Source organism: Hoplias malabaricus, chromosome 18 (genome assembly GCF_029633855.1).
Source record: "Hoplias malabaricus isolate fHopMal1 chromosome 18, fHopMal1.hap1, whole genome shotgun sequence".
Classification (NCBI taxonomy): Eukaryota; Metazoa; Chordata; class Actinopteri; order Characiformes; family Erythrinidae; genus Hoplias; species Hoplias malabaricus.
Window position 1 is genome coordinate 25,367,274 of NC_089817.1, and position 10,846 is coordinate 25,378,119.

Genomic DNA, 10,846 nt, shown 5'->3' on the forward strand with positions numbered 1-10,846 from the left:
GCAGAATCACTGAAACAGGAGGTGGACACGCCGTCTCCTGCCCCTCCCGTCTGTCCTCTGTGAAACCAGGCGGCTGTCTGTACTGTATCCCTCTCTCTCTCTCTCTCTCTCTCTCTCTCTCTCTTTCTCTCTCTGTCCTGCCACTCACATCAAAGCCATTCCTCCCCTTTATCACATCTCAGGACTCATGGAAGCTGGAACCGAGCTGCGGGACTGTCCTCTCAACACATTCCACACAGAAACACAGAAACTGCCTAGCAGCACCCTAGAGATCTACAGCAGATACAGAAAGGCATGAGTTTTGTTGTGGCATTTAAACAAAAGACAAGGAGAGAGAGATAGCTCTGCAGATATGAGAAGAGAAGGTCAGCAAGTTATCTGCCCTTTGAAGTCATAACCACGGAAAGTTAAGTAGAGTACACGGTAACACTTTACAATAAGGGTACATTAATTAACAGTGCTTAAGGCAGTAATAAGCATTACTAAATGATTTAGTAAAGTCACAATTACTCATTTTTTTAGGATTATATAAAATTCTAAGAGAATGCTAGTTAATTCTAGCTCTTGTTTCTTATCATTACTTAATGATTAATTGTGACATTACCTAAACATTTAGTAAGCCTTATTACTTGTCTAAAGCATCTTGAATTATGCACCATTATTGTCAGGTGTTACAGTGTACATTTGAGTTATGGAGCCACCTAGAAAAATATAAAACATAAAAACACTGTCTGAAACAGTATTTCTGAAATGGTACCTTTCCAATAAATAATAGAAAAAAACATACAATAGTCCAACAACAAACATTTATCAACATAATTAGAGCTTAAAACTCAGTAGGTGTCTGGGGAAAATACGTCAAGAGAAACAGATTTGCCCAACTTCAAAGGAAACTATCAGATTAGTAAATAATTCATAACTTATTTTTAAATAACTAATAATAATTAAATATCGATGAATGAAATGTAAAATGCAAAAGATCTTTTTATCATTATTATTTAATTTCATATGAAGCCTTCCCAGTAAAAGTAGAGCAAATTCAGTAATAACGGTGTGGATAAATGGAGAGAAAAATGCAAGAAAAAAGCAGATTAAAAGCAGACACTTTGGAGGTTTATGCACCAAAATATAAATTTGGAAAGTTTTTAGAGAATTCAAAATATATTGTCACTTTATGTCTGCTGTAGGTTAATTATTTTAAATTATTAAATCCAGAAATGTGTAACTAATAAATCATGCTTTATGCTCATAAAATTAGGCCTCACTTAGGGTTACTAGAACTGGGAAGCAGCTACACATTCACTCAAGTATAGGTACTTCTGTAAAATACTGATGTATTTGTAATACTTCTACCCAAGAATGTGAGTGAATGAACTTCTTAGATGTTTGTATTACGTTACTGCTTACTTTTTTGTTCAACTTATTTGAACCCAACAGGATCCCAAATTGGTTGATTGGAGCTTTAAGCATTTTCCTGGCAGATATGGGAATGCTCAGAATTCCCACTGTGTGTGAGTTAGGCAACTATTTTGATAGTTTTTAAGATGCTACTTTTGTATTTCTTGAATTAGTAATGTTTTTATTTGTGAATTGAATTAGGCTACTCTAGGAACTTTGTACGCTGACCTCCACAACTTTCTTAACATTTAATAGACCATGGAAGCAGTGATTTTTCACGGGATAAATGCTGCATTATGATCACTTTAAATGACTCCATCTCCACCCATGGCGCCGTCCATTTTCTCTTTTGTCTCTTGTTTTCTTGGTGGATTTGCGGGGATCAGATCAATGGGATCCCTTGCACACAATGATCGTCTGCCCTTGGGAGCTCATGGGCAATTTGCAGGTCGCGGCTTTATTTATTGTGATGAATTCGCGAGTAGTCGGATAGATTGATCGTTTCAGGGCAGAGATAAGCCGCTGATGAGGCTGATAAACAGACAGTAATAATTCCAGTTATCGCCTGTAGTAGTTGTGGGGCCAGACTACTGTCTCCACACTCCATATCGCACCGTGGATGTGTTTTGATTTTCTTCTCTACCAGTATTCCGGGGGCCTCATTTGCATACAGGATTGTGATAGGGTAGGTTTGTAGACTGTCACGTGAGTGCAAAGTAATAGCCAATTAAAACTCAACGTTAGACGTTTTTAACCAATCACTGTGGAGGAGGCGGGGCTAGCCACAATACGGGTGTGAAAAGATAGACCCGCTGTCGGTGTAGTGTTTCTCTAATAGGCCATTAACTGCTGCCTGGCACTTCAAAGGTCCTGCGCGCTTTGATACCAATACCGACTAAAGAGCACATAAACAAGGGCTGGATTACACAGATTTGCAGCCACTCACAAGAACATCAAGTGTGTGTGTGTGTGTGTGTGTGTGAGAGAGAAAGAAGAGTTACTGTGTTTCATGCTACTAATTATATACACCAATGGTGCCTTGTCAATGTCATAACCATTGACTGTTAAAGGCACCTAATGGTGCTATTCATAAAATGTTGAGCTGATGTAAATGCCTTGTATATGTACATATTATTTTCTTACTTCTTACTTACACATCCATAATATTCTGTTATGAGTCATGTGTGACTCAGTCTTAGTGTTACCCATGTATCCATATATACAAAAGATGCCAGTTAAATCTGCAGTATAAGAAAAGCAAAAGAGTTATCAGATATTATTGTCTAACTATGAGTTGCTCTTAACTAATAAAATCCAAAAATATATTATTTTTTCTCAAATATTCTCAAATCATCATTTCTTTGACATTATAAATCTCAACTCATTTAAACAGCCCAACATTAATGGGGTGTTATGTTTTATTTATAAAAGTTATGGGTTTCAAAATTGAATTTGTGTATGTAGTATGTATTATGAGTATTACTGTTAACAATATTTGTTTTGTGTTTAATAATGATATGATAATGTGTGATATATCAATATGACATTTGTTGGCATACGTTTATGTGTTACACAGAGCTATAGTTTTATGTGCTGCATAACACCATGACGTCATGGTGCTGTCCCCTCATATACATTAGAACTTAAAAACAGTTTGAGATCTGAGGCATTAAATCCCATGTTTAACCCTGGACTTTCAACCATAGGAACCTGTGAAAGCACACAGAGAAACCTCAGAGAAACCTCCGAGAGGAGACGGAGGATCAGAGATGATTTTGGAAGTTGGGGCTGAGGGTGGGGGGAGGGGGTGTCTTGCTACATCACCAGACTTACTGGAGCCAGGAATTAATGGGCTCATTCAGAGGTGATTGAGACGTCTTAATTACCACACTTGTGAAAACTCAAGGGGTGGGGAGCACAGACGGGAGGATGTTTCCTTTGATCCTGGCCTAAGTGAATTGTAAATGAGCTGGGATTAGCCCTATAAATACCCCAGCCCTGTGCCAGAGGTGGTTATCACTTATCCAAAGACAAACAGAGCGCTGGATCTCTCTACCTCTCAGGAGCTCTCTTCATATCTCTCCTAGCTTCGCATCCAGAATCCAGAACTACAACAAGCTTGAAACAAACAGGACTCATACAGGAGCATTTCCACAAACTTTCTTTTGGATATCATACTTCTTTGGACTTCATCTCAAAGCAGCTACAATGAAGGGACACTTTTCCATCGAATGGCTTTCTCAAAGCAGCCAGGTTCCTTCCAGCCCAACAGTCATAAACCATCTAAGCTCCTGGATCACCACAGCTTCGGACAGAGCCAGCACCTCCGGGACTGTTCCAGAAAGCCTCCCTGGCTTCTACAGCAGGAGAGTGGACAGCACCGAAGCTCAGGAGGCACAACCTGAGGCAGTGGGACCAGTACATAGCTTCACTGCTTCTTCAAAGCAGGAGATCAGCACAAGCAACCCAGAGAATGGCCAACATGGTACGTCACTGAAAAAAAAGCCTATTGCTATTTAATCATTCATATGAAGAATTATAATTCAACTACTGTTAATGTTTATGTAACTATCCCGTTTCTAGTGTGGGCCCACATGCAGGCCTTTGGGGTTTAAAGGGTTAAATTATGTTAAATAAAACAAATAAGCAATTGTTTACCTTAATGAAAATTGTTTTATCGCAGAACAAACAATATATTTGACATTAAGTGTCTCAGTAGGCTTTAGTGTCTCCTCCTAATTCAAAAATGCTCCAAAATGGTCTCTACCCTACATCCAAGACAAAATGCTAACTCTCCCTCTTACATTTTCTCCCTCGCAGCTCCAGAGTCAGACTTCAGCAGTGGAACAGAGGAAGAGGAGACGTCCGGCTATGAAAGTGAAGGTGGACGTTCTCTCTCTCCAGTGGTTTCCAAACAGCCGACTCCCTCTGTGTCGCCTGCTACAGGCCGAAGGGCCCGCACTGCCTTCACAGCCGAGCAGATCGAGAGCTTGGAGAAAGCCTTCAAGAGGAATGCTTACCTAGGAGCTCAGGACAAGGCTGAACTTTGCAAGCGCCTCAGTCTCTCTGATAAACAGGTATGAGATGCACTGCTTTAATAAAATAGTGCATAAAATAGCTATTACTGTCCAGTGCAGAGATAGTTCACAGAGATTAAAGGTTTCATTAGTAACGCTGGGGTTTATTGACGCTTAGCAAAGTTAGCATTGATATGTTGAACCTGCTGATAGTCTTTAATGGGTGAAGAAAATAGCTTCAAAAGTGAAACAGATTCCTAAATAAAAAATTTTTAACAAAACTTTAACAATCTAGATAGTCCATATTTACATTTTACATTATATATTACATATAGGCTGACCAGATCTGAGATGGTAAAAAAGAGGGCGGGGGCTGATGAGGTCACGCCCCTCGCTGCAGTTGTATGCTTTGCTGACCCTATGTCTGCTTTTAGGTCCTTTACACCTTTCTTTGCTGCACAAAACATGGGAATTTCTTTTTTAATTCATCCGAGAACTTACATTTACGTTTCGGCGTAGCTGCTCGGGATGACATGAGCTTTGCCTGACGTAAACAAGGACTACTGACGTGCAGACTGACCAATTAAATGTTTACAGAGAAGGTCATCGACCAATAACTGTAGCTCTACAGTCAGACCGTCCAATCAGAAGATTTTAGGCTACTTCACCACTCCACCTTCTCGCTCAAGCGAACCAATCAGAGTAGGGGAGGGCGGGACTAGTTTGTGAACGAAACGCTTCTCGAAGTTCTATGTAGAAAAACAAAACTGTAGAAAAACAAAATCCCCGACGTTTGTGAAATTCCGCCCGGACATTTTTTAAGTAAAAAAAAGAACATGTCCGGGTTAAAGAGGACGTCTGGTCACCCTAATACATAGTTATGTTTACTACATATGTATTATTGTGACTTCATTAAAATAGTTGTGAATTTATATGGTGGTCAGTTATTAGTTAGAATATATATGCCAGATTTTTTTTTTTTAAATTACAGTTTTAAATATTATTATTACTGTAACAACAACAACAACAACAACAATAATAATACATTTATAATAATACATTTTTATAATGCATTTTACGTTTCAAAGAAACAGTTTGCAGCAATGAAAAGTCTAACTCAGAATTGTGAAGATGTCCATATAGTAACAAACTTTTTTTTTGCCCCCCACAGATCCGTAACTGGTTTCAGAACAGACGAATGAAACTGAAGAGGACGGTGCAGGACGCTCTGGCTCACGCCTGTCAGGCTAATGTGGCTTCGCAGCTCATTCACTTTCCTGAACTCCAGAGCTACAGACCAGCTCCGTACCCCAGCTACTACCCACCACAGGAGGCTGCAGCCTCTTACCTCTGCCCCACCAACCTCCACTATGCTCCCTCTCCAGCCACCTCCATCCCAGCCCTCCCAGTCAACCCTCTCTACCAGTACAGAAGTCCCACCAATAACCCTTACCAGCCATACCACCACCAGTACTTCAGCTCTCAGTGACCCAGACATTCTGAGCTGCGCAGAATGCACCAGTCTTAATGCAGCCTTTCAGAACCACACAACAGGGTTGAGTGCAATAATGAATGTCTATTTTTTTGATGAATGAATGTCTATTTGGTCTGTTTTGACCCTTCTGTTTACGATGGTTAAATATTTAATACCTACTTGTAAATGTTTTAAAATTTCTATTTTGTTCAAGTTTATATGTGCAAGATGAGTGTATAATAAATATGTTTATCCATACATTTGTGAGAGATATTATTCATTTGCTAAGTGCTCTCCAGAGTGAGTTAAGAAACAAAATATGGTCATGGCATTCAAATGAAATGCAGTTTCTACTACACAGTAATGGGTTACCATTAGAGGTTGCAACTTTGTGGTGTGGATCTGATGACACTCAGCCATACAAACTTTACTTTTTATGTCAGGTTTTGATGTTGGATCAGTAGTTTGGATCATAAAAAGCTCCCAACTCATCTCACAGGAACAGGAAGCAGTTCCATTGCTCCACAGTGAAGTAACAGGTGGATTTATACTTTAGACTCATGCACCTACTCCAGGTCCCCCTTCATTTCATGCTTTAACATGAGATTAAACAAGTTGTCTACGCACATTTGAATATCTGTGCGAGTAAAAGATGATGCCTACAAGCATGAACATAGTCTATATGGACACTAGATGGCACTGTTATACAGTAAAAACTGCTGTAAGCCCTGTAAAGGGAGGTTTTCCTCTAAACTATAATAATATCTCTATAATAATAACTCAGAAACAGTTGATTGTATATATATCTAATCACCTCAAATTACTTTACAGTTATGTTAAAAGGAACCAGGGGTTGGAATCTGTAACACAAACATAGCCACTTTACTATACAAAACAAATTATCAATGCTTTATACAATTTATAGAATAACTTACAATGTATTAAATTTCTGCAAAAAAGTTTTAAACCATAAACTCTTCAAATCTATAATGCTTCACTTCTCATGATAAACGGCCTGACAAATACTTGGTTTTGTGGATCATTTGCAGCACTGCAGCGACACTAATGTGAGAGTGGTGTGTTATTTTCTATTGCAGTGGCACATATAGATCAGTCATAGAAGGGTTGCTTGAGTTTTACACACTATGTCCAATAGTCCAACAAACAAAACCATACATCCAACAAGATCCTGTCACCAAATTTTGCAGCAACAGGTAAAGTACTGCCTACTGCCAGGTAGATGTGTCAAATAGAGCATTGAGAGCAGGTAGTGTTTACAGTTCCCAGCAGCACTACTTCCATTCACACAAGACCCAACAGTTTGACTGCAGTGCTGACCTAAATACCTTCTATAAGGGGGACCTGCTTATTGATGAACAGGACGAAAGATCCAAGTGTACAAAGAATTGGATGTAGTAGTCTTTTTCAATTTTATGGTTAGGTAAAACTCCACTTCATAAAAATGTAAGGACATTTTAAAGTACAAATGATATTTAAGAGCTGTTTTAGAAAAAAATAAAAGTGATGCACAACATGAGGTTTATTGATAATTTATGTGATTGATTTACACTCAAACATTAAAGTATGGCATATCTTTGTAACAGGAGCAAAAACATAATAGGGAACATCCATTAGGACGATTTTATATAAAGAACCGTGTTCTTCTAAAGAGGACAAAAAGAATACCACAACACAATTTAAAAAATTCCAATATTTTATGTATAAAACAGGTTTAGGACACATGCCATAAACATGAAATATTACACTGAAAACCCCATGCCTTTTTTTGTTTAACCCATTTAAAAAGAACCTGTTTGTTTTCCTTGGCCATCACCTGTTGTACCCTTCCCACCTCTAGAACCCACCTTAATACATCGAAAAACCTAAGCACTATTCATGTTAATACTACGGTTACAAAACAACCAGACAAAAAAGGTAAGACATAAAAACAAATCCTCTCCACACTGATTGCCATTAACTATACAGACATGACAAAACTGCTTTTCTGGGGGTTTTTTTTTTTTTTTTTTTTAGACAGTCTTCTGCTGGCCCTTCTTTCCGATCAGCGACTTGTGAATGTGTGGAATGACTCCTAAAAAACAAGAGAAATTTAGTTAGGATAGACAATTGACTGAATATATTGACTGAGACTAACAGTATGCTAAACACACATCAAGATTTAAACTGTCTCACTAAATTAACATGGGCAGGCTATAATTGGGACAGTGCCTGAAAATGATTTGAGACATTGCTTCAGTCTCTGAAGAACAAAATAATGTTCCTGGTCTTTTAACTAACCTCCACCAGCAATTGTGGCTTTGATTAGAGAGTCCAATTCTTCATCACCACGAATGGCCAGCTGTAAATGCCTCGGAGTGATACGTTTCACCTTCAAGTCTTTGGAAGCATTACCCGCCAACTCCAACACCTATTGTTACACATACAAGAGGACGACAGGATTACCACAAGGAGCAAAACTAAATTGTATTTTAATTTAAACTTAATTCATCATTGGGATAATGGTTCTATGTGTGACAAGATGATGAGCACTGCTTCATTTTAGAAACCTGGAGAAATTTTGTTAAATAGTATGAATGAATTTCCGGCTCATCAATCAGTACAGAACTGGAACTACTATGCCCAAAGATGATTATCAATACTGAAGATACAAACAAGACTGGATATTTGTAAAGTTGTAATTTCATCAGCTTGAGAATGTATGATGACAGTTAGGCTTGAACTCTACCTCAGCAGTGAGGTATTCCAGGATGGCTGCACTGTACACGGCTGCTGTGGCACCCACACGTCCATGGCTTGTAGTGCGCGTTTTCAGATGCCTGTGAATACGACCTACTGGGAACTGCAGAACATAACAAGAGTCATAACATACTCTTTCAAATATACAAGGGAGTATCTACATTTGTCTAACAGGTAGAAAGATGCTTGCCTGCAGACCAGCTCTCTGTGAGCGGGAAACTGCTTTGGCCTTAGCCTTGCCACTGTCTTTCCCAGCCTTTCCGCCTGCCTAGAGAAGAGAAGCAAACGAGGGTGGAAATATGGAGATAAAAATTTCAATTGTAACTGTGTGCAAAGTAGTAAATCTTTAACTCAACAAAAAAAAAAAAACACTTAAACAGTAAGTCTTAATCATTTAAATGATGTATTTTTAACTACAAATGTACATCTCCTTTTAGTTTCCCTTCTAAACATAGCTACAGCAATCTATTTTTTCATATTAAACATACTGAAGGACCCAGGACTGATTTACGAATGAGACTTTAAGAAAACTATTAGTAACAGAAAATAAAATAATTAATGATACAGAATATACACTGAATTAGAAGAGAAATCATATTGAGAAAAAAAATTATTAAAATGGAGGACCGAATTATTAAACTTAGGTCGTCTAAGTCTTAATCATTCATTCTATCATTATAATAATTATAATAATTCGGTCCCGTTTTTATTCTGGGTCTACTCCGTTGAAATAAAGTTTCTATTACATTAAATGAAATAAGACATTCTAAACCGGCGGGACCCTATTAAAACAAGGGGAAAACAGCATTAAACAGGGGAAGCGCCGTTAAAAGGGAACAAGAATCTGTGAGAAAGAATTGTTAAATGTGGGGAAACGATCATTAAACGTGCGAAGAACAGTACGAAACTTGGGTATATCTTTAATCTCTGGAACTCCGTCATTTCAAAACACTGCCGTTGCTGAGGGTGTAGTGGTATTAGTAATATAGCTAGTGAAGTAGGTAGTTGAAATGAGTACAAGCAGAAATACAGTTTGGGAGTTTACATTAATCAAAAAGCGACTTTTTAACGCTTAGCTGAGGAGATAATGACAACGAATATTTGGGAGAAACCCGTCGAGAAAATACCTAAGGTTACTTTCCCAAAAAGGGTTTGAAGAGCTAAATATTTGAGTTGGATATAAATGACAGTTCATTGCTACTAACAAGCGCCAAAGCTATCGTGCTAACGTTAGCCAGCAACGGATTAACCCGTTTCTTAACTCATACAGAACTACAGTGGTGCCTTTCAAACTGCTCTCTACTCCATAAATAATGTTTAACCTGCTTGAAATTACTGCATTTTCTTTCAAATTAGCGCCTAACTGTTGGTCCAGATTAACAAACATTAAGCTCAACAAGCTGAAAGAATAACGTTAAACGCCACAATTAACGCAAATGGTAAAATAAAACAGAAATACTACAGGTTAAAACAAAGAGCACTGGTTCAAACTTTTTTTTTTTTTTTTTTAAACAGAAAGGTTCGCGCTCCCTTAACCGAAATCCTATAAGGTAAAATTGGGTTTCCATTCGATTTTTTCCATTCCACCTTAAATGGCTTCATTGGCGCAGCAGTAACAGTCTGTCGCCTGGAGCTACTGAACCATTTAAGGAGGAACGGATTATTCGAACAAGATACCAACTTCAGCTTCACCAAAACCCCTTGAACTCGTGGCTATATGGGCAAATATTCACGTATGACAGATGTGAGCCATAACTAACGACATATGTTTACATATAAACCTACAGAGAACCGATATTTAGTGACATTACCGTTAATCGAGAACAGAAACATAAATAGAATCCCCGTTTTGAGACGGGGCGATAAGATAAAGCAACATTACAAATACAAGAGAAAAATCATTCTTACCATGTCCCTGGAGAGAGATTTGTAGAGTCAGAAATCAAAAGTAAATTAAACTACGGCTACACAGAGACGTGGAGATAATGAATCAGGCGGTAGGTGGTGCTGAAATGGCGGGAGATAGTTTACATAATTGAAGCGCTTCATTTTTCCCCACCCGTTTTTCGACAAGTCCCGCCTTCCATCTCTTGGATTGGCTAATGAAGTTGAATTACTTGCGCTAGTAGTGGCTAGTAGTTCATACGAGCCAGCTGTTAACCAATAATAGCGAGGGAATCCAAGGACTGGAAGGCGGGGC

The 10,846-nt window shown here is 38.4% G+C and overlaps 2 protein-coding genes across 2 annotated transcripts; one reads left to right on the forward strand and one right to left on the reverse strand.

Moving 5' to 3' along the window:
- The first annotated feature begins 3,475 nt into the window (after positions 1-3,475).
- On the forward strand, positions 3,476-6,063 carry ved (ventrally expressed dharma/bozozok antagonist). The gene is made up of 3 exons (XM_066650149.1): positions 3,476-3,883; positions 4,219-4,475; positions 5,587-6,063. Exons 1-3 carry the CDS (start codon positions 3,607-3,609, stop codon positions 5,902-5,904), a joined length of 852 nt encoding a protein of 283 aa, XP_066506246.1. The 5' UTR covers positions 3,476-3,606; the 3' UTR covers positions 5,905-6,063.
- Positions 6,064-7,440: 1,377 nt separating this feature from the next.
- Positions 7,441-10,718, reverse strand: h2az2b (H2A.Z variant histone 2b). The gene is made up of 5 exons (XM_066651111.1): positions 10,555-10,718; positions 8,837-8,914; positions 8,636-8,749; positions 8,188-8,317; positions 7,441-7,981 (listed from the first exon to the last, which is right to left on the reverse strand). The coding sequence occupies exons 1-5, from the start codon at positions 10,555-10,557 to the stop codon at positions 7,920-7,922; spliced, it is 387 nt and encodes a 128-aa protein (XP_066507208.1). The 5' UTR covers positions 10,558-10,718; the 3' UTR covers positions 7,441-7,919.
- Between the last annotated feature and the right edge of the window lie 128 nt (positions 10,719-10,846).

What these genes read in the sequence shown, in the direction of transcription:
- h2az2b (XM_066651111.1), bottom strand. An exon ending in CACAGAGAGCTGGTCTGCAG is followed by an intron (nt 8,750 to 8,836) that starts GCAAGCATCTTT and finishes TATGTTCTGCAG; the next exon opens with TTCCCAGTAGGTCGTATTCA. An exon ending in AGCCACAATTGCTGGTGGAG is followed by an intron (nt 7,982 to 8,187) that starts GTTAGTTAAAAG and finishes CTTGTTTTTTAG; the next exon opens with GAGTCATTCCACACATTCAC.
- ved (XM_066650149.1), top strand. Translation starts at nt 3,607, where the DNA reads ATGAAGGGACACTTTTCCATCGAATGGCTTTCTCAAAGCAGCCAGGTT. An exon ending in CCCAGAGAATGGCCAACATG is followed by an intron (nt 3,884 to 4,218) that starts GTACGTCACTGA and finishes TCTCCCTCGCAG; the next exon opens with CTCCAGAGTCAGACTTCAGC. An exon ending in TCAGTCTCTCTGATAAACAG is followed by an intron (nt 4,476 to 5,586) that starts GTATGAGATGCA and finishes TGCCCCCCACAG; the next exon opens with ATCCGTAACTGGTTTCAGAA.